We start from the raw sequence: 24,580 nt of genomic DNA, 5'->3' as shown, positions 1-24,580 counted from the left end.
CAAAGAAAAGCTTTTGATGTCCTTCAAAGAAGCCTAATTCTGAAGACTACTTAAAGAAATTACAAAAAAAGCTTGTCTAAGAGAGTCCAGACTGTCCTGAAGAATACTTGAAAGTCAATATGTTGGTATGACCAGCTGGTTGTGCTGCCTTTGAAGCTTGCTGGTATTGTAAAAGTTCTTTTTCGAGCCTGAAGGCTGCTTAAAGGAATTGCTGGAAAGCTTGCCAAAGAGAGCTCAGGCTGTGTTGAAGAATAAAGGTGGTCACACCAAAAATGTTCCATGATTGCATGTTTCAATAAATGGCTGCACAAAATATTCAAAAATGAGGGGCTCAGTACTTTTGCACTGTACTGCTGTGACTTTCTAATCTAGTCACTGCACAGAAATGCAAAAAAAATCAGTATAGGGCAGATTTTCTATGTTAATTAGCAAATAATGTCAAATTGATGGCAATAAATTTACAGTCAATTTTCTTTGTTGTAGCTCACCAAAAGCACAAGAATAACAGGTCCCTGGTAAATGTAGTCCATGTATTTTCCAGGTTCTTTACCAAACCAGCATCTGTTGACAGGAAAAGAAGAAGAAACGTACCATTAATTAAAGAAATTATCCAGAAAACATTCAAATTATGTGGCCACAAATTATTAGGGGATTTCTTACTGTTCATTTTCGTAATACAGCTTTCCTATGGCCCAAGCCACAATTATAGGACATGGAATACCTGGAATAACAAGGAAGAGTCGTGTAAGTGGAAATAAAATAAAACGTATTTGGTAAACAGATTTTCTTTTTCATGGCATTGAAGACAGAAGGTCAGAATAATAAAGATAAGAATCAAAGATAGTTTTTTTTTTTCTTTGCTTTTCGGTTTTTGTTTTGTTACATGCACAGTCATGGGGAGGGGGAGGGGATAACAAGCTAACACGCTTCAACTACAAAGAATAAAGTTAGAACATGCTCCAATTTTTACTGCCCTCAAGGGTTATAGTGTAACGGCAACAGTAGCATAATCTCTGCCAAAAGGGGCTTCAGAGTCATACCATATAACTCATGAATCACAACTGCTTCCCCTAGTCCAGCATGTAATGTATATCTGGAAAAATGTTTGATGTTGATGCTTTGACAAAGTAAATAGAAGGTTTTTCACATATAAAACAAACAACATGCACGTTCAAATCAAAACAATCTTTTTTAACTGCTTTAGTAAAACGAAAAAGGACCATTCACCATACCTCTAAAATTAGTCACTGCTGAATAAAGGCCATGCGTTAACGTGTCAAATCAGCGTGTTAAATCAGCGTGTTAGGAGCCAGGCCTGACAAGGTAAGACCAAGTGTGCTTGAATAGGCTGAGATTTCTTATAAAAAGCATTGACCTCTCCAGAAAAGAGCAACTGCACTGACCGTATCAATCAAACGCGAATGCAATCATCGTTCAGAGCATACTAATTTTATTAGCTGTCTTCAGCCTGTTTTTCATCAAAGTCTTTTCGTTACATGTAACATGTAACGTTAAAGTGAAAAAGTAAAGAATATCTCACTGCTGCCCAAAAGCAGTCCAGACCACGGGTCAGGGAAAGTCCACTCCTTTTCAACATGCAGCTGATTCTATTCGCGTTCCCTCTGCGACTAACTGAGCTAAATATCTTCCAGGTAGCTTATCCAGTGCATAAATCAGAAATATTAAAAGCAGACAGAACACTGAGCAGATGTAGTCAAGCTTTGCAGGAGGAAAATGTCCACAAATCGGACGAAATGTTCGTAAATCTGAAAAGGTATCAGTAAAATCACTTTAAATAAAACACACATCAAAAGCAGTTTTGATCCCAGCTCATCAGACCTGTGGTAGCGGACAGATTTCATGCGCCCCACTTCTATCACCTCCTAATGAAATTAATTAGAAGCCTCTCCAAATGAAACCCAGTGAGAAAGCACCTGCAATAACCCCATTTAAAATAAAGCATATATTATATTGTACATACTCCATGATTGTTAATATGAAATTAACGACTTAAATGGATAATACTTTATATATGGAGGTGGAGTGGATGAGTGGACCTGCAAATAGGAACTACTCTGCTAATCTAATCTTTATGAGACAAGCTGTCAGTACTTACTATTATATTCTTATTAAAATCATATTAGAGAATTAAAAATCTGATGAATATGTGTGACATCTTTTTTAAATTTCTATTTCAAAGCTAACATTAGCTTCCCAATAATATCATCCATCTGTCGTTCACCGCCATCTACTCTCTACATCTACTGATAAGACATCATATTTTAATCTTGTGCTCACAAAGCTCCATTAACTCATTTTCTCATGACCTAGTTTGAAGTAAAGTATGAGGGTTTTTTTTTCTTTCTGCTGAGCACACTATGTCCATTACATAAACAGAAGCAGAAAATCTCAGTGTTTCCGGGAAGCATGCGAGCAGAATACTTTGTGTATTTCTGTCCCTGATGATGTTGGCTCTGTACAGCATATAATAAGCTTGATTTATCAGTCAAGGTGAGATAATTTATAGGGTCATGATAGGATATCTGCTGCATATTCAGGACTCAAAGTCAAGCACGCTGCATGCCGGTTCTTTCATTAAATTAAAGTCTTATCTCGGATATGAACCACCAAAGAGTTTCCCTCCTCTTCACTGGAGAAGTGATTGTACTCTCGGGCACATGTTCAGTTCAAACAATAACGCCTGATAACAGTGTTTTGTCACAACCTGGTTTTCAATTTTTGCAAGAAAAGTAAAATTCTCCTTTTGAGTATATGTATGGTTTGACAAACTGTTCTTTTTCTAATTTTGAGCACATTCACCAGTCACTCTGTTAGTTACAGCTTGCTAGCGCCATGTTGGATCCAATTTTGCCTTTAAAACTGCCTTAATATTTCATGGCATAGATCGAACAAGGTTGAATTCCTCAAAGCTGTTGGTCCATACTGACAAAACGGCATCACACACACAAAAAAAACAAACGTGTGCCATAGTCAGCTCTACAAAAGACAAGTGAGTATTAAAGGAGTGATGTTTTGTCACTGTGGCAGGTAATTTCAAATGCAGTGTTTCTATCAGCTTAACAAACAAACTGTCTGTGTGCAGTTTATTTCGCAGTTTTTTTTTTCTAGCTGAAGGTCCAGCTGCTGTATTTCACAGGGAGAGAAAAGAAAGAGAGCTAACGTCACTCAGAGAAAGATAAGAAAGGCGGGACAGGAGATGAAGAACAGAGGTTAGATTTAAAGGTAAGGACTGCTCAGTAGTGTTTGATAAATTGGATATGCAAGTTTTTAAATTTTTTAATCAGGTATGTACAGGTCTGTAAATGCGACATGTTTTTTTTTCATATTGTGAAACATGCTGCAAAACAAACTGAGCTAGACTAACTGTGTATTTAAAGGTTGCATGAAAATACTCTGCAGGTTAGTGCAGGATAAACTGGTTAACTTGCTGCACTGTGGTGGATTTAGATCAGCTGATCACAGCAGCTATATTAAGAAAACCTACTGGAGCTCTCAATAGAAATTATTGTGAGCTGCGATTCTTTTTCCCCACGCTGAACCACTACAACTGATATTAGGGTTCCCTCACCTGCTGAATCCCACTTTAACCTCTTCACTACTCATGTTCCTCGTTAGAGGCAAAGTTACCCTCTACAATGTAGGCAACAAAAAACTGAGATATTTTTCATTTTCCTTCTTTTTTTCTGCTCATGTTCTCTTTAACTGATTCAAGCTGAGTATATTTAAGGATTATTTCAATTTACATAAAAAATGTATACTTATATACTAGTATTTTTTATTATCACATTGATATACCACAAGGTTGGTATAAATGATCTTCAAGGACCCACTTTTTACTTTCTTACTTTGTGTATATTTTAGAGCCGGTACTTTTACTTGAGTGAAACCTTTGAATTAATTTGACTGGAGTATTTTTTTAAGCTAGTATCTGTACTTTGACTTAAGTACAGAACGTCTGTACTTTTGCCACCTCTGTTCATGCTGTTTCCACCATTCTGACAGTGTTGCAGAACATATTGAGAGTCATTAGGCCAGACAATATTTTTCCAATCTTCTGTTGTACAATTTCGGTGAGCCTGTGTGAATTGGAGCCTCACTTTCCTGTTCTTAGCTGGCAGGAGTGGCGTCGAGTCTGATCTTCTGACGTGGCTTCAAGGTCTGAAGAGTTGTGCATTCAGAGATGCTCTTCTTGGTGTAAATGAGTGGTTACTGCTGCCTTTCCACCAGCTTGCAGCAGTCTTTCCATTCTCCTCTGACCTCTGACACTATCTCTACTTTTAAGATTAGGCTTAAAACTTTCCTTTTTGCTAAAGCATATAGTTAGGGCTGGACCAGGTGACCCTGAATCCTCCCTTAGTTATGCTGCAATAGATGTAGGCTGCCGGGGGATTCCCATGATGCATTGAGTTTTTCCTTTCCAGTCACCTTTCTCACTCACTATGTATTAACAGACCTCTCTGTATTGAATCATATCTGTTATTAACCTCTGTCTCTCTTCCACAGCATGTCTTTTATCCTGTCTTCCTTCTCTCACCCCAACCGGTCGCAGCAGATGGCCGCCCCTCCCTGAGCCTGGTTCTGCCGGAGGTTTCTTCCTGTTAAAAGGGAGTTTTTCCTTCCCACTGTCGCCAAAGTGCTTGCTCATAGGGGGTCATATGATTGTTGGGTTTTTCTCTGTATCTATGAAGCGCCTTGAGGCGACTTTTGTTGTGATTTGGCGCTATATAAATAAAATTGAATTGAATTGAATTGAAAGAGGTATTTTCACCCAGGGAACTGTTTTTTGTTTTGTTTTGTTTTGTTTTGTTTGTTTTTTTTGTTTGTTTTTTTAATTGTTCTCTGTAAATTCTCAAGAGGATTTATTGAAAAATCCCAGCTATGTTCAAAGTCACTTAAATCACCTTTCTTCCCCATTCTGATGCTTGGTTTGAACTTCAGCAGGCCGTCTTGATCATGTCTACATGTCTAAATGCATGTGTGCCCTGGTTGCTGATTTAATGACTAGCTGATTATGTATGTCCTTCAAAAATCAATAACACAAATAAATATTTGACATTTGTACGAGCCGCTTTTTTTTCTGCTGTACTTTAATCTTCTAAAGAAATGTCTTATAACCTTATCAACCAGTTTTTAGAGAGATCAGAGTATAGTAAAATTTAAAAAAAAACTTCTATAAATACAGTGACAGATTTTAATAACACAATGGATAAAAATATCATTGCTGTGCCATGTTTTTAGATTTATTCCCTTTGAAATGGTGCATTTTACATAATCCACTCATTTAAAAGTATTGGTTCATCAAAGGAAAGCTTATGTTCATTATGTCCAAACAGATGATAGCTTGGCTTAACCCTTTAAGACCTACCATAGAACCAAGTCCGCCAGAGCTTATATTATATTTTTACATGTTGTAGAGCCATTTTTGGGAGCATTTCAAGTTGCTATACATCAATACAACCATTATAGCCCAGATTTTAATAATATGTATGCATTAAGTGCATAGTAATTACATAAATTGCAAAAAAGTGCAATAAACTACAAAAAAAATTGAAAATCGTTTTTGTTTTTTAACATATATTTCTAGTTAGAGAAATTTAAGAGGCTTATCCCTCAAAACTGTAAATACAAAAAAGTTGCACAAAATAGTTTCCCACCACAGGAAATTTATTTTGAGTGTCTTCATAGTTTTATTTTTGAAATACACCAATTTTTATATACTGCAGGAAAAACGAAAATAAATTTTATAATGCAAATTTGCAAAAAAGCAGCATATGCATCAAAATAAACTATTTCCAGCAGTGCAATATGAGTCCTAAGCATCCCAGAAACGACACAGAAAGTCATAAAGTCAAACATAACTTTTAAAAACACCAGTATAGGCTCATGAGGCCCTGATGGTAAAAAACTACATTTCCGCGAAAATGACGTCACTTCCGGTTTCGGGCGGGTCATGGCGGACATGCGATAATTCGTGCTGACGTCTATTCCAACGTAGGAAGTGTTATGAACAGCTGATCTGATCGGCAAAACGTGTTTCTGGAATATTATGTTTTTGTTGCTGCAAGCGCTTTTTATGCAGTTTTTGCAAAGCTTTATATGGAAGGAAACTGTGACCGAGGACAAGCTGATGGCATAAGATGTAAGTACAACTCCTCCGGTTTCATATGCAAAAAAAAATTACTGCGCTAGCTCACATGGTTGCAGTGCTACCGGGATTTAAAAGTAGTTGCGCAAAACGGAGTGTGCCCGCTCTGACCGGTTTTAAAGGGTTAAGGTAAAGGTAATGTCACCTAACAATACTTTGTATTATTTGGTTTCATTTGACCATTTTATTAAACTAAAGTCTGTATATTCCGCCTGTTTATGCTTTGAATAGAGTTTATAAAGCACTATGGTTTTTCCATAGAGTATGAAATGTGTTTCATAAAAAATGCCTTGAGCTGAATATAGCATGACAAATGCACTGATAACAGTCATACTTACACCAGCCGATAAACAGGAAGACCCACTTTCTCAGCTTATCAGTTGAATATGTCATTACAATGGCTGTGTGAAGGTAGCATCCTTCAACAAACATCCAGAAAAAGTTTGTCACCACAAAGTAGTTGTATATTGTCGTTATTAAGCGACACCAAGGCTGAAAAAAAAGAATTCAGAAAAGATTTTAAAGACTTTGTATTGGTAAATTAACACCTCAGTGATACTTTCAAACCCCATAACACATCACTGCTGTTACCTCATTGCTCTCATGGATATTGTGGTCAATCAGCTGAAGCAAAAACCACATAACATTCCTCAGTATGAAGGTGGTGATTAAGTTCCAGTGGATGATGTTTCGAAGACATCGTATGCTCCTAAAACAATAAGCCAAACGCAGATGGCTGATTAAGATGTTTTGAAAAACAAACTCAAGTCAGGTCAGTTTAATTACTCCATCTAGACCGTTTAAGCACACGACACATGAACCAACGTGCTGCACAACAAGTACAATTATAACAGAAACAATACAAAATGATTTAAGAACAAGAAATAAAATATAATTATTTAAGCTACTAAATTAATGAAATTAATGAAATTAATAAATGAAAATGACACAATAAATTAAAACTACAGTAATTTGAGCTGAAAAGAAAAGCTAATGAGAAGATGTATGTTTTCTGATGGATTGGGTTACTGAGGAAAATGATCTAATCCAGAAACAGAGACAATTCCAAGGCTGCGACTAAGACAGCAGGGTGATCTGCACAAGCCAATTACTGTAAGACGTTAATCAGCGGACATAAGTGAGTAGGGCTGTGCGATATGACCAAAATCTCATATCCCGATATAAGAATTCTATCGTCCGATAACGATATAAATCACAAAAATGTAACATTTTCTGTAAATTCTGTGAATCTCGGGCAGTGTTTCCAGCTGTGCGTCATGTACCTGGAGTCGAGTGTTTTAACCAATGCATGAAACGATACATTTTTAGACATAAGTTGTAACAGCCGCCGTTTTCTTTGTGAGTATTTATTACACGGCGTGCTGCGGGGAAAAGCCTGTTCTAACGTTTCAGTCTAAGGTTTATTTTTTAGCACCTGGCTGCTCTTTTTTACTTCTCATCCGTAAATAATCTGCTCTTTCACGTGATTCAGTTTATTTTGAAAAGTCTCAACAGGATCTTGAGCTTTATTGTGAAAGGTTTATGTGGAATATAAACAAGCGGACACGCGATGGTGTTACCGTCGTTGTTGCTAACGACAACGCATAAAAACAGGCGCTTGTCCATTCGTAGTGTTATATTAAATATAAGAGAAAGAGAGAACTTTAAGAAATTAATATAGCCACTACAGTGACCATCAAAACGATGAAAAAATATTGCCATAAACAGTTTATTTTGTGACACCACGAAACAAACGATAGCGTCAAATGTCTTGATGCATTCTCAATCATCCAGGAAAATAAATCTCCAAAAGTTGATTCTGTTCATCTGGACGTAGCGTTTTCTGGGAGAAACGTTTCGTCACTCATCCAAGTGACTTCTTCAGTCTCAGCTGACTGCAGGTTTCCCCAATCTTATAAACAGGACATTTGCATAATGACTGAAACCAGCCCACTGAAGGAACAATGGGCTGTGAGGTCAGTTCCTTAATCATAATTATGCAAATTCTCATGACCATTGATCAACAACCACTGACCAAAACCCACTGATCAAAGACCACTGATCAATGGCCATGAGTACCATTTACAGAGAGTTGGGGAATGGCTGCAATCACAGCATTGTAAGATGGCGAAAGATGTACTCCCCACCTCCCCATATCCTCCCCACCAGGGAGGATATGAAAAGTGGCAGGTTAGCGTTCTTAGACTGTGAGATTTCCATCAGTAATGGGGGACATCTAAAAGCTGACGTGTACCGTAAACCTACACATACGGATCAGTATCTAAGGTTTGACTCTCATCATCCACTGGAGCAGAAACTGGGTGTCATCAGGACACTACAACACAGAGCGAACACCATCCCCACTGACACAGCGGCCAGGGAGGCAGAAGAACGGCACATCAAAAAGGCCCTGAGTAAATGTGGTTATCCCAGCTGGACTTTTGTCAAAGCTGGAAAGGCACCTAAAGAAAGCTCCAGCCGATCCAGGAGAGAAGGACAACCGCTGCCCAAGCGAAAACCTGTAGTGATCCCATATGTGTCAGGAGTATCGGAACAGTTGAGACGAATTTTTTCAAAACACCGGGTCTCTGTGGCTTTTAAACCCCAAAACACGCTGCACCAAAAATTGGTCCACCCCAAACAGGTCCTCCGACACAAACAGAGTAACATAGTGTACGCTGTTAAGTGCCAGGAGGATTGCCAGGATTTATACATCGGGGAAACCAAACAACCTCTGGCGAAGCGGATGGCACAACACAGAAGAGCTACCTCGTCAGGCCAGGACTCTGCAGTCTATTTACACCTACAGGCTAGTGGACACTCTTTCAAGGATGAGGATGTTCACATCCTGCACAGGGAAGAACGCTGGTTTGAGCGTGGAGTCAAGGAGGCCATTTACGTGAAAAAGGAAAGACCATCTCTGAATCGAGGAGGGGGCCTAAGGGTACATCTTTCGCCATCTTACAATGCTGTGATTGCAGTCATTCCCCAACTCTCTGTGAATGGTACTCATAGCCATTGATCAGTGGTCTTTGATCAGTGGGTTTTGGTCAGTGGTTGTTGATCAATGGTCATGAGAATTTGCATAATTATGATTAAGGAACTGACCTCCCAGCCCATTGTTCCTTCAGTGGGCTGGTTTCAGTCATTATGCAAATGTACTGTTTATAAGATTTGGGGAAACCTGCAGTCAGCTGAGACTGAAGAAGTCACTTGGATGAGTGACGAAACGTTTCTCCCAGAAAACGCTACGTCCAGATGAACAGAATCAACTTTTGGAGATAGCGTCAAATGAAACGATAGACGTTTTTATATCGTCATCCGATATATATCGTTATATCGAACAGCCCTATAAGTGAGTGGCATGGGATGTAGGACTGTAAAATGTCTGATAGATAACCTGGAGCGAGCCCATTCAACCTCTTATATGTGAGCCACAATATTTTGAAATTCATCCTGTACGTCTCAGGAAGCCAGTGTTGCGATTTAAAACAGGGCTAAATACGACTGTGCTTCTGTGTAGCTGTCAGAAGTCAGCATTTTGAACCAGTTGTACAATGCAGCATTAATTCTAAGAAGTGAGTATGAAGAAAAAATTTAGAAAGCTGTCGCACAATGCAGGAGAACGACTTGGAAAGATAGAGGCAGTGTGATTAAGGACAAAACTGATAGTGCTGAACAGGATCCTTCATCTGCTGGAGTAAGGAGAAATAAATAAAGCATTTGTTTCTCAAGGCCTTGACAGCCTCCTGATATGTGTTTAGAGAATGTCTTAAAATTTCACAAGGCACTTTTTTCTGCTTCTTTTGTGCTCTCCTGTATCATTGTCTAAGTGTCAAAAGTTTAAAGATAAAGGACAGTGTATTCACAGTGAGATGACATTATATAGGCTGGAATATTGACAGAATAAGTTTATACTTGGGATGAAGCCGCTGTAATGGTTTGCTCGGTTATTGGCTTTTATACCTTTGATCAATTTTCCGGCAGTTCTGTAATTGCAGTCAGTGTGTGAAAACTGAGCCTTTTTTAGGCCAATCAATTTTTCCAGTTGCCAGTTCCTGTTTGCAGGCAATTATTACGAGATTAGTTTCGAACTACAAAAAATTCATGATAAACTAAAAGTGTGATAACTCTAAAAATGCATGTATAATGTTTGTGTGCTCAGATTTGACACAGTTATGACTCAGGGAACAGGCACTTTCATGCAAATTAGGGTTTTACATTTTTAAAAAATGTAGACATCTTCAGCTTTAAAACGCTGCTGAATGTTAATCTTTGTACAAGATTTAGCACTGACTTATAGTTGCAGGTGATTCTTCAAATGCATTTCCCAAAATGACCAAGAATAAATATATATGTGGAGAAGTAGTTGCTGATTTTTCTGTGAAGTCTAGGGAGATTTAACCTCAGAAGACGATAACTATTTTAGTCTCCAACCTGAAATAATCGGTATTTGCTTTCAGAAGCCCATATTGATCTAACCTCAGTACACAAAGTATCTCAGGATGCTGGTGTTTGCCCTCTTTTGTCATAACTGATGTAGCGAGTGGGAGTGTGTGTGTGTGTGTGTTTTCAAGCCAGGATATGAAAAGATATACACCTTCAAACACAAGTGTTGGGAAACGCACATTAGGCCCTTCTGTGCCTGAGTGCTCGATCGCGGCTGAGCTGCAGAGTTCTATTCATCTGACATAAGCAAGTTAATGATAAGTAGTGTGAGTATGATGTGGATTTCACTAATTGTCTTCCATGAGGTGCATACAGGACACGTTTGAAATATGCACTATTTTCGTACTTGCCTTAAGCACAAGAAGAGAATGAAGGCCACGACAAGAGCTCCCACAGAGATGCAATGGCCTAAGTAGTTGATGATCAGCGCTATTTTATAATGCATCGGATATTTTCTCTGAAAAGACAGCCCATGAATTACTTCTTTATTGTTACAGCTGCATAATAGAAACAAAGACAAAGCAATGTATAAACACAGTGGAAGAACCTATCTAGTGCATGCAGTTTAACAACAAGAGTGCCTTTTTCCCTGCAAATTTTAGATGTTAATACATGTTCAATGCACTAATGGATCATCACAAGTAATTACATGCTTAGGTCGTGACAATAGTAGAGGAACCAAGAGGCAGTGGCATGCAGAGTGCATTCAAAGCCAAGCTTTTACATTACTGATGCAAATAATCACTCATCTTTAATGAAGCAGTTAGTAAAGTATTCTATGCTTGAATGAAAGTAGGTTTTTTTTGTCTTTTAAACTGTTCCATTTGCAAACATTATTGAGAGACCTAATGGTCCCAACATTGGTGGAGCAAATACGCTTCCCTTAGGCTGCAGTTAAATAATTTTAGTCCGAGATTTTTGAATTAATGGCAAGAGAATGATAACAAGAACATAATTTGTATGAGAGTGCTGTCTCTACATCGTTTCAGCTGCTTCTCTATCCAGGCTTCATTGTACTGAGGTTTAACTATGATTATAAAAAGCAGATGTCATTGACATACTTCAGTCTTGGCTTAAAATTATCTAAGAATATAGAGCAAGACACAGAATCGGAGCCACAGTACGAGGTAATCAGGCCAAAACTTGCTACACACAGTGCATTGCTCCTGCAGTTTGTCCTCCGGATTTGTTTACAAAGACACAGACAATACTGCTCAAAAAGAACATGTTTTAAAGGGGGGGGGGGGGGGGGGGGGAGGTAACCGCACCGCATCATAAAGGGACATACGGTTCTGTTTGGTTCTTTTTCATCGTTGCATCTGATTGCAATTTTTCTGACGATGATGAGTGTTTTTCTGAAGGACTGCAGGATTCGCTCCCGCCTGCAGTCACCTACCTTCTCCTCCAAAATGGGTTCACAGTTGGAGTAATTACTCTTCAGCGCCCATGTTCCGTTATCCATACATTCCCTGTAAGCGCTCCCTGCAAGAAGAGAGAAAACGGTAAAGCTTTGGCATTCTCGCAAACATATTGTTTTAAAATGCATGTTGAGCTATAAAGATAAATACAGATCTCGCATATTCATTATTCCAAAGCACTGCAATCAGCTAAGTCACGTGCAGGCATAAACCAGCGATTTGCTGTTACAGTAAAGTGTTTTCCAAGAAGGTAAGCTAAACCATCCTTGTAATTTCTTCAGAGCTCAGTTCAAAGTTGAGCACTACTATCCGTCTGACTCTCACCCAGAATACCAATTTAGCAATACAAATTTTTATTCATGGAGGGAAATGCAAAGCCTCTTACTCTGTCAGTTTATTTACATATCTCTTAAAACCCGCTTCCCATAATCAACTTTGAACTGCATTTTCCATTTTGAAGTTCTTCCTTGTGCATTCAGTGGGCTCTTGTTATCTCTTTAACACTAAGAAATGTATAGAGGGCAGGGGGAAACACAGCAGCATGTTTCTGCCTTTGTATTATTATGATGGCCAATTAAAGTATTCATTTAATCAATTTTATTCCTTTATTTAACTAATTTGTGCAGTTTTCCAAATCCATGCAATCATTAATTTAACTTATTATCCTGCAAGGTTTTGATATTGTCCTGAAAATAAGCATTGTTGAATGAATAAATGCATTCCTCTGAACGTTTAGAAAACTGATATCATACCCAACTGTAAACTGCAACATTCACATTAACCCATCTTAATTCAAACATTCTTGTCAACAACAAAATAAAAAGCAAGGACAACGTCCACCTCAGAAGTGCCTACAGCGATTTTTGAAGCAGTGGCGGGAACAGAGTAATATCCTTTGCATTCAATTTAATGTTATATAATGTGACAGTTTTGCTGTTTGACAGCAGAGACCACATAACTGCTTGTGGCAGCTACACAAGACAAGGAGAAATAAGATTTAAAATGAGCTTGGTTTAAGCTCTTCACTTGACTGATGGCGACACGTCGTGACTGCAGAATGCTTTGTGCTCTTCATGAGGGAAAATCCTAGTTCTCAGCCATGTGAGAGGGATCAACTTGTGCAGGCATAGTGGCAATTCAGTGAAACCAATAAAACAACTGACTCTGTGGTTTACGACACCGTGAATGAGTTTGTTCTAAAACCATATTCATCGTGTGAAACTGCCTCAGTGTGTTTATTGATCAAGTGCCATGTGGCATTCAGCAAAGTCCCGGTGCATTTAAGGCTCCATGTCTGCAGGGTTTAAAGTTTGATTTTTTTTTTTAATTTGTTGTTTTTACAAGCAGTGAAGACGGCAAGGATCTCCAACAGGAGCATTACTTCAACACATTGCATTCATTTGGAGGCAACATGCATAAAATAGCTGAAAAGGATAATTTTAGTGGGGAGAATAAGGAAGATTATAGCAGTTTAAACTGAACTGCAGAATTAGAAATGTCAGGTGTGGTCGTGCTCGTCTTGCACTCGGGTCCATCTACAATCATAAGGTCAGTGGTTCAGTTTTCCACCTTGGCATCCAGCGGTGGGTGTGAAAGCCACTTTAAAGGCATAGAAAAGAGTGCAATGTGAATGTGGCTTGTAGTGCTCAGAGTAGAAAAGACACTGTTTTGAATTAAATATTGATTAAATACTGCATCACCACATTTCTGTGAAGCACAACGTCAAGATATTTTAAAAACATGCCGAGACTTTGATGTGTAGTGTAGTGTCACCATAACCACTTCACTCATTACTTGCAGCTTGCAAACTGTTTTACTGAGCTACTGCAATGGTTCTCAGGGAAGCAAATTTAAGCTTGTTGAATTAACAAAACTAGAAGAGCAAATTATTTTTATTTCAATCTGTGGCTGCTACTGAGCAGCAAATAAATAAGGTATTAAAAACATTTTTTCACATTTATTACAAAAGAAGAGTAATCACAGGTGTCTCAGTTTAGGCAAATAAAGCTAAAAGTCAGTATGATGACATTAACAGGATGACTGTATTACTTAAAGGTATTAACAGCCAAAATTCCTCCAGGCACTTTTGATTCATTATTTTTAATCTGTGTGGAAAAAAAACACATTTTAAAATGTCATTAACTTAATATCCATATTAATAGGAAGTGACGCCTTCAAGTAAGCTAAGCTATTATTATAGCTGCAGCACAAAGTACTTTCCAGTTACTTTCCAAGTATCCTACTGTGTTTGCGAATCAAACAGCGAAGGTGAAGAAACAGAGGAAGGGGAGCAGGTTTCTCCCTGTGAGCTGCACCACTGAGGCAGGACTAATTCAAAGCACTGGTGCAGGGAGAGCACATTTCTGACAAGCCATCTGTGCAGTGGGCATGATGAGGCTTTTTTCTTCACATTATCCTTACAGGGTATTACATTCACGCAGTTAAAAAAAATCTCTAAATGACTCATTCTGTGAGTTTGGGAGGAGGATTAAAAGCTTCCATGTGAGGTGCTAACAATGCTGTAAGCGACTTAACACTGACCACGCTCCACTGGGGTAAAGACGCACAAGAACATGGAAGAAACGTGCAACTTCCAACTGATATAGTCTTTGCCAACAATGCCCACCTCTTCAGCTAGCCACTCTGCCAGTCCTCTTTCTTGGAGGCATGCAAACAAACACTGTACGGCTGTTCAAAGATTAGAAAAATTGGAAGCTCTAAATGAGGAAAAGAGCGTTTAAATTTAGTCTGGATTGGTCATTCTTGCATAAATGTTCAGACAGATGATTAAAAAGACTAAATATTGCTTGATCTTGATTGAAATTGTAAGCTAAACTTGACCTGTTTCATTTATCTGTGGGTTGTTCTGTCAGCTGTGCTATACCAACTGTGAAGTGACAATAAACAGGAATAGTTCACTTAATGTTTGCACAAGGCTGTCTTTCTTTTTGTGGTGTTTGATTGCTCTGACCTCCTCTTATCCCAGGTGGTTGGGTTAAAAAAGAAAAGAAAAACTTGATACGACTTTTACGCCTCCTCAAAAGACCAAGCCGCTCTTTATAGGTTATCAAAAATTACCCACTTTGTTATGCCGTTTTGAGAAATAGTCACTAAATCTGAGGATTTTTATGTGGATAGGTTTCAAAATATAGTGAAATTGAAAGGCTACAATATCTAAAAACTGAGTGAAAGCATCACATTAAAGCCATGCACGTGAGCCAGTTACAGCAGCTTTTACTTCGAGCCATATGAAATTTGATTTCATGAGCTGAGTAGATGGAACAAAGTAGGCCATACAATAACATGGGAATCTCATAGCTCATTGCACTTTGATATTTTATTCAAGCAGCAAGAACTAGAGCAAAGCTGCCATATTACAGACATCTACGTCCGAGAACAAGCAAGGACATAAAGTCAAGAGAATTAAAGAAAATGAATGAATTATTTACCAGCCAATTAGTCCAATAAATAATTCTGAGTAAACGGTGGTCCCAGTTTAATGTTTATACTAAACTGTGGCCACTATGGGCCTCTGCAAGATGTATATGTGTATATACGTCTTACTTAGTTTTGAAAAAGAAGAACTCGGGTAGATAAAAAGGCTCATTCTGTTGCATTTATCTTTTAAAATCGGGCTGGTCTTGGTGGTGACTCACTCTTACTAGAATTACTAGGTGGGAAAATTCCATAAATGAATTCCTAAATGAGCTGTATTGGTATTTATCAATGTAACAGTTAATCCAGCAGTATGTGCAAGCTCTTTAAACAAAATTATGTTTTTAGTGCTAAATTATTATCATTGCTATTATCAATGATTTTTCAAATTTCCTATTTTTGTAAAAGCGGGGAAAAATAGTAAAACCTATTATTATTCTTTAATTAAGATGACTAATTACAGTCATTTGCTTGGATTTCTAAACAGAAAAAACATTTTTAGTGTTCCACTATTATGATTAATTCATTTCTGACTTCTCGGATAAATTCAATGTGCCGGCTCAAGTTTGGGTAGAAAGACATTAATTCAGTTTGTCAATTGCCTGATAAATCATTTGAGAGATTTCTAAAATATTTGTGCTTCCTTTTTTTTATGACAGGTGGCCTAATAAATTCATTATGTACTGTAAGTCTCGTCGTTTTGAAAAAGAAACTCTGGCTGGAACAAAAGGGGGACATCGCTCATTCTGTTGCTTTGGATTTTCAAAATCCTGCTGAATAAACCGCTTCTTTGCATCTACGCTTTGTGGTTCAGCAGCGATACGATGCCACAGTAAAACCACAGTAAAATAAACACATTTTACTCCAAAATGTGTTTATCTCTTAGTTAAAGTTATGTTTCACTCACTCTTACTAGAGTTGCATTGGGAAACTTACTTTCTGAACCACATGACTGATTTCATTCAGTAAGTTGAGGTTTTTGTTCAATTCACGCAGAGCTTAACAATTTTATTAGACCACCACCCTTGTTCGGTTTATGCCGCAGCTGACCTCAATTAACAGCACTGACAATTACAAAAATCATTATTATATGTGTCTGTAAAAGTTAATCCTCCAGCATGTGTGAGCTCTTACTATCTAACACAACTGCTGCTCTTGCTTACTGAAAGTCATGTATTGCAGTATCTTAATTTGTCATGCTGTCTTTGTAGCCATTGCTCTCCCACCATGTGTCCTTTTTTTTCTCCCCTCTTCTTTTTGACTCGTGTTTTATTTTCCATCTCTGCTGTATTGCATCTGTGTTTGTAAGGGTTTATGCGGCGCCCTCCATCTCCCACTCTCCTGGATCCACTCCAATCAGTGTGCACACCTGTGGTTCAAGCGCTCAATTTTGTGCAGTATGCCCTTGTCTGCAGTCATTGCTCGCTTGAGCTTTCTGACTGCTGCTGTGGTAGTTATGCTAAGGCCTTGTACTCTGAGTATGTCTTTTGGTCGGAACCAATTGAACTCTGTGATGGTTAGACTTACAAATGCATTCCCTGCCTGCCCACCCAAGCTTCTGCTCGTCAGTTCATCTACAGCAACGGAGGAGTGACGGGAGAGTCACCTGCCCACTCTGACTCAGGCTGCCACACCACACACTCTGTGCTCTCTGTGCAGTCCTCCGTCTGCCTCTCTGCTCTCTGAGCCTGCACGCTCTTTCTCCAAAGAGCCATCGCATCCACATACAGCTACTTGAGCATTCACACTAAAAGCCTGTTTTGAGTCACTGCCAACCTGAGTATGTTCGTCCTGCCTTTTGGTTCCAGAAATTGGGGGTGGGGGGGGGGGGGGGGGGGGGGGGTGGGGTCTTTCTCTAATATTGTAAGCTCTTATAAGGAGATGGTTTTAAACAGATGCTATATAACTGCAAAAATGGCTTCATAGTATTATTTTTATATGTATTTACACTATTTGTCTGGAGCTGTTTTATAATGTGAGTTTTTAGGTTGCTTGTTTAACATTGTCAGGACGGTTTCCTTTTTTGGGATAGCATCACATGTTCTTTCTTTATGTGTCAGCGAATGACCTAGCCCTTTTTCTCTTGCAAATGAGTCCTTTTCAAAGGGCTTTTTTTTTTCCTTTTGATCACATGTCTGCCACAAGGAGTTGGCCTAAATGGTATGTCAGCCCAAAACACACAGAGAATACACTTGTGATTGACTTGTGCTGATGAAAGCAGGAGGCAAGCATTCTCTGCCTTAAAAAAAAAGTAATTATTTTTATTTAAAAAAATATTTCACTGCCTCCAGCTTCCAAAAAATTATATTTGACCCAGATCACCGGTGGTTCAGATCATAAAATGTCTCCAGTGAGCCCAATCCGTCAACACTGACATGTCAACACTGCTGCATTAAAATGCGGCTGTTCCGAAGCCCTTCGTTGACCTCAGTTTGATCAAAGACAACGTGGCAGCTAAACAACTTTCCAAAAACCTACTATCTCGTCCTTGTCACATTAACTCTGTTATACATTTTGTCAGAGGTGCTGATCCTTTTCAAATCAAAACAGTCTCTGGCTCTCTGGCTTTATCAGCACACTCTGAGGCTGGATTACCTGAAATAAATCTCTGGGTGATTCATTCTACGACATTACTAAAAGCCCAGACTTTGTTAGATCAAAGTCAAGCATACATCACAGAGTATTTAAACTCATTTCGCAGACAAGGCCCTTTTGGTGCCATTAAGCACTGGGCTTTTTTGTGTTTTCACATGCGTTTATGTCTACCAGTAGTCAACACTTTAGTGCAAGGCCTGTCACCAGCTTGATAAAAAATAGTGTTTGCTTTCAAGTATTATATCATAAGATCCTTCTTTTACCGAACAAAAAAATTAGATGTTGCCACTCTTAAAATGAAAAATAAATGCAAACTTTTAAAGTTTATAATTCAAACACCCATTTAGCAGGCTGCGGTGAATATCTCTGTTTTATAATCAGACTCATGTGAAATCTACGCACACTCATGACTTCTATAAAGGGAACAGCCCAAGGGAAGCAGTAGCTCATGCACAGTTGTGCTGCACACAGGCTTCTGCAGAAATGACATATTTCTGCTGACAAAATTAGTCATCAATTTCTACTGTACAACAGATCTTATAGCTTAAATACAACATATATCTTGAGAACACAGCCACCATGGATGGATAAGAAAAACAACTTGTGTAAATATGTACTAAAGCCATTAACACATGGATGTTTAAATTTAGCGCAGGGAATCTGTCTGAGTCGAAAATCCCACTGTAGCCTTGGTGTTTTCTCAGAGCGACTCTAAGCCTTAGTGTCATGCTCTTCCTCCTACAGCTGACAATTGAGATGGCAGCTGGCGATGTGGCTGCAGAAACGCTTCACTAGGTTTACAGAGAGAAAACTCTCAGAAAGACCGGGACGTGGAGCAGCCTCATGGGCCACCTAACCACACAAGCTCCACTGAGCTAATCAACAAAAGTCTAAAAGCTTTGGCTTTGATGTCTTTACTCTACATCCATGCTGAATACACAGAGCAGGAACGTCTTTCTTTAAAAGTTCACTTGCAAAAATCAAATTTGAGTTTCTTAAAGTTCGACTTCATTTAGTAAAAAGCCAACGTTTGGGCAATGATTTGTCATAAAAATCTAACAACGTTATCTGATTATTCTATATAGGCAATAAAGTCTCATTTACAATTTATACAGTTTATAGAATTATTTGGAAAAAAACCCACTGAAATCAGTCTATAAAACCCTTCACTGCTCATTGTATTGAAAACAAAAAGGGCAGATTTGCTTTGCGTCTTAGATAGATGTGGGTTGGATACATCACGAAATATTACTAAATACTAACAATCTGTACAGAACATGTTTATAACAAATTGCCTCATTTCAATCCAGAAATTATATGAATTCAAAGGATATTTAAAGGAATTTAAAGGAAACTCTTGTTCTCAAACATGCTCATTCCAGTATATCATGACTTTTGCAATGTTCTAATAAGTATAGAATTACTCACTCCATTAGTACATTACCTATAATAGAATCAAAAACTATATGCATGTACAGTACTCATGTCTTCATATTCTGTCAGAAAAAGCAGGAATTCAGGTGAAATGATTTATTGAAACGTGTGTGTGGTCATGGAAATACAGTATATAAGGCATAGATAGAGTTTGTACAATTCCAGCAAGCTCTAAAGTGAATATTTTGGTATGAACAGGTGGACATACCAAAAAAAATGACTTTCAAGTATTCTTCAGCACAGCCTGAACTCTCTTAGGCAGATTTCTTGTAATTTCTTTAAGTAGTCTGAATGTCCTTTAGAAACCCGGAGAAACTATTCCTTCAAAGCTCTTCTTTGGATCTTGGCTGCCTTTTGTTCTGTTCTCTGTCACGATGATCCCACACTGTTTCAGCAATGTTAAGATCTGGGCTCTCGGTAGGCTAATCCACGAGTAACAGTATTTCCATTGTGTGTGTGTCTGTGTTTTTGTATCCAACTGGCAGTGTGTTTGCCATTATTTCTGTACTGTGGGCTCAAGACTTTTACACTTTACTGTATATTTCATCTTGAAGAAACAGAAATATGCAAACAGAAAACTGACATTCATTAAGTTTTGTATGGAAAGGTTGCTCAGTCTCCCACTTTAGTCCAGACAGAACTTTAAAATATATTTAATGTATTTCAGATACAATGAATAATGATGCTGGTGATACAGTTATCTGAGTTTACATTTATGAACATTTGTAGGTTAATATTAGCTTTTACCATTAAGCCCTATTGTGCCTAATAACAGGCTTACGCAGCCTATGAACACTCAGTCCTGCTAGTGAAAGAAATGGTCTGTTTTCTTTTATTAATCAAAATCTGTATTGTTCTGTCAAGGCATTAATGGCATCTTTAGTTCTTGTCAATAATTTCAATTGTCCCCAAGTTCAGATTGCTTGGAGCCGCTGACATGTATGACAAATGAGAGAAAAAGTAGTGCTTATTTTGGTGCTTGTTTTATTGCAGTGTCACCCATCATCATCAGAGGTTAATACTTCCTATTTATTATCTGTCTGTAACAAATCAGCTGCTTTACCGGCTTGGCGACCTGGTCAGATAACAAAGTTTCTAAGAGGGAAACAGTAGCTGAGCAAGCTTATAAAGTTTCTGCATGACGAACAGCTCATTTAGTTTTAAGGCGAAGCAAAGCAAAGACCTCGGAGTGGGTGATAGCAGGCAGCTGAAGGTTACTGAGCACTTCTGTAAGGTTCATGATGTCGAACAAGTAGATTGTACACAGTACTGACAAGCTGAAGAATGAATCGCTTATGAAGGGAGGAAGAGAGGATCTATGACTGCCACTCTACTTCACTTTAGACGCTTCAATGAATTTCAGAAATGAGCTAATGAGAATGATCACATCGGTGCATACTGAATGTGGTCAGTATTAAGTCTAACTTGTTTATTCCCTGTACCATATGTTCTTTTCAAATGTGCTCAGTGCTTGGGATCATTTTTTCAGTCCGACTTTAAAGTTTAAAGAACCGGCTTTTCTCAGTTCAACATGAGAGAAGAGGACATATTTTGTTTAATTTTCACACACACACCAGGAGGGAGACACCTACAACCATTACCATCCCTTCAAGTGAAGATTTCCGTTTGTTTGTTTAGCTTCATAACTGAATATACAGATTTGGAAGGTTAAGGGAAGAGAAAAATAAAGGAAGCATCTGACCACTTCTGTTTGAGAACAGGCCGGTGAGTGTTATTATTCGTGGCTGTTTATTGCTGGGTAAGGGCAGAACTAATCAGTTCAACATCAGAAGACTGAGGAAACCAGCAAATACTCACATCTGAGAAGTGGAGACCAGAGAGGTTTTGCTAGAGTGCTAGAATTTGACAATAAGTAAGTAATAAAGTAAACACAATCAACTTTCAGCTTTCATAAAATCACGAGTAGTAGCTTCACTGGGCATGCCTTATAAGAACCACACAATGAACATTTGCTATGAAAGAGAGATTGGGTAGGGTTGTCAGGGTGTCTCCTCTTGGGTAGCAAGGACGACTGAATAGCTTAAAAAGCCTTGAGTAATGACCACTGAAGCAGACAAGTCAGCAGAGCCCGAGGAAGAGATACCGGGTAATCTTTTACTCACAGCTGTGGCTCTTAAGCTTTCCTGCTTCTCTCCATGCCCTCTTGACATATTAGCTGTAACTGCAAATGCAACATTTTTGTGCCTGTTTGCTGTCAAACTTTCAACCCTCAGCAGCTGCACTGAAGCCAGCTGGTGAGAGAAAATTAGCGAAAACCCACGTACTAAGACTATGTCCCTCCGGGAAAGAGAGACGGCATGAGGAGGATAGTGAGAAAATTACCCCACAGTACAAAAATGAAAAGTATGCAAGGATGGCCACATTTTATAACAACCTTACCAAAGACTTGTTTATAGCTGCTCAGTGAAATAACAAAAATGGCTTTTCAGTCTGACCGTTGCCACAATCGAGTCTTGGTCCTGTAGTCTTTGAGTTTTAACTCTTCAGTCTCTGTTTTCCACGCGCAAAATTGTGCCCAGAACAGTCACAACATTAAAATCACTGACAGCTGAATTAAATCCCATTTATAATCTTGTAACAGTGCAATGTTCTGGTTGTTGACATTCATCAGCAAGCTAAACACTGATGCGGACCAAGCACCCGCACCAAACGCTGCAACACCGCTCCGTGACAGAAGGTGCTTTCCCACTGCACACCACAATTTGCAAAAACTAATTAGGACTGCCTCAAGAAACAAAACAAAAGAGCTCAAGGCATTTACTCAGAAATTTCCGTTATGATGAAGCCTGCAAACTATACGACTGTTATGGCAAAAACCACGACACTTGCTTTGGTCAGTACTGAAATCAGAGGTATTTAACATCATTACACACAGGCTACCTGACATTAATAATCAGTGGAAGGTAAAATTGTAATTCAAATGAAAATTTGATTAATTGCACAGCCATAAATAGGACCAGAAGGATCTGCTGCCAGCATGCAGCACTGACAGGTAACAACTGTTTCAGCCACGTGTGGGTGTATTTGCTTTAATGTTGAGGCTGATTTAGTATAAAATCCAATATGTTTTGGAGGACACACTGTTGCTCTTGGTCCCACAATACAGTGTTTACAATTTTGAAATATTAATCTTAGATTAAGATTATATATACTGGTGTCAATATAGAAAAAATCTATGATGTCACAAGAATAATGTCTTTTTTACTGTTTTAATATTTTTATTTTTTTTTGTGTTTTCTTGTAAAACATTAACCACATGTTTTGATTTGTGGTGAGAAAAAAAAAATTCTGTCAAGCCATAAGATTTTCACACTTCAATATGAAGCTTTAGCTAAATTTAAAAAAAAAGATAAAGGTATTTATGAACCTTAGTCCTATATGAATCAAAGGTGTAAACATATGGTATATACCCGCTTCAGTCCTGGGGGATTTAACATCGAGGAAATTTGTAAAAAGATATGAGATATGTGACCGATTTTCCTTTGATGTATTCAGCAGTGCTGCACTCTTCTCTTTGATTTCAGACATATGGTCATTTTCTCACTTTGGACAGCAACGGTAAAATAAGAATCCAAAAATGAACATCCCTGATACCCCAGTAGCTAGTTATTCTTGCACGTACGCATGCACGGCTCAAAATAGTAAGTAACGAACAAAAGCTGGCTCGCAATTCAGAGTGTGATGACAGTTATGAACAACAGGGAGATGCATCTCCAGGAGGAGACAGTAAGAAGGATGCAAGGTTAACTGACAATTTTTCATGGGTGGCAGCTGCACTGCAGGAGTCTTAGTGGTATACAACTGAGAAAACTGTTACCTCTGTTAACAGGTACTGAGATTTTAAGACTTTTTTAACAAGAAAGCCGGTCCATGGTCTGAGTTTGGATGTGTGAAAACGTCACTTTGAGATAGAGTGGGGAGGATGAGGGTGGAAAATTAATTTGAGGCATCTATCGAGACACAAGTGCAACATTAAAACGAATGCAGTTTTCAGGACATATGGATGTAAATGTGTCATTTGGACTGAAATGATAAAATGAAAATGTTTGGAAGGAGGACTTGGATTTACGAGTGAACACAGAAGTAGGAATGAAAAGAAAATAAACCATAATAATAATCATGACATGCTTTGCAGATATTTGTGTTATTTGGTAGCTTCAAAATGTCTCCGGTACTTTAGTGTGTCATCTGTGGTGTGGGAGCCAGTTGTGAGTGCAGCCAGCGGAGGCTGGTGCTGATTGGACCCCCTCTGGGTCTTGGTGTGCAATGGCTAGTGAAATGTTTGCAACACATACTGTCCTGAATTTGCTGATTGAACCTCTTACTCAGTGTCACCGTGGAGAAGGGGATCAAAGGTTTCAAAGGGCTAGAATTTGCAGTAGGCGAGGTATTTTGCAGAGACCTGTGGTGCCGTCATCAGATTGAGCAAAGAAAAAATAGCACAAGTTGTGGCAGACGCATGTGCATGTTTCTCGGCGTGAGAAAATGCACATGAGTTCAATTGCATCAGTAAGATAAGTGTCACAATAAGACATTTTGTGATTTGGGAACCCCTAAACAAGTGAATGCAACAATGAGCGTTGAGCTGTCCACATGTAATTTTCTCCAATTTCTTCTCAGAGCTTTAGGAGCAAGGAAAACGAGTTTCATATTAATTCTCCTCTGTGTGGGGACATGACAGCTCACAGACAAGAAGATGAAAAACAGCCACTATAGCCATTTAAACTGTCATTAAACTTCAGCGAGTCATTTGGTCATGCTGTGCAGTGAGTAAGCTTTTGACAAATAAGGCAGGATTTCTTTTACACAACCAGTCCTCCTGAGAATCTGCTCTACATTTTAAGACTTGTGCTCATGGGTCCGTCTGCCACCATAGGCTCTTAAACAATTTTTAATAGGGAACATCTACAAAAAAAAAACTGTCCTAATACCAGTTTCATAATTACTAACAATGCCTGTCTATGTTTATCCACCACCTTATATTAGTGTCATGTTTGCCTCCAGAAGGCGAGGTACAGAATTAGCTGTGATTTAAAATAAAGAGACAAGCTGTATCCCCCCA

General features: G+C 38.6%; 1 protein-coding gene across 1 annotated transcript in view; it reads right to left on the bottom strand.

Moving 5' to 3' along the window:
- The window catches only part of crhr2 (corticotropin releasing hormone receptor 2), a 39,844-nt gene that overhangs the window by 10,389 nt on the left and 4,875 nt on the right, over positions 1 to 24,580 (bottom strand). The window contains exons 3-8 of the mRNA XM_085141877.1: positions 12,012 to 12,097; positions 10,966 to 11,072; positions 6,758 to 6,875; positions 6,505 to 6,658; positions 661 to 721; positions 489 to 561 (exon numbers count right to left, since the gene is read on the bottom strand). Of these exons, the coding sequence (XP_084998003.1) occupies positions 489 to 561; positions 661 to 721; positions 6,505 to 6,658; positions 6,758 to 6,875; positions 10,966 to 11,072; positions 12,012 to 12,097 (599 nt within the window). The remainder of the gene's footprint in view (positions 1 to 488; positions 562 to 660; positions 722 to 6,504; positions 6,659 to 6,757; positions 6,876 to 10,965; positions 11,073 to 12,011; positions 12,098 to 24,580) is intronic.

This window comes from Neolamprologus multifasciatus, chromosome 18, assembly GCF_963576455.1.
Source record: "Neolamprologus multifasciatus chromosome 18, fNeoMul1.2, whole genome shotgun sequence".
NCBI lineage: Eukaryota > Metazoa > Chordata > Actinopteri > Cichliformes > Cichlidae > Neolamprologus > Neolamprologus multifasciatus.
Note: the sequence above shows the minus strand (reverse complement) of the source record. Positions and strands in the feature narration are given on the sequence as shown.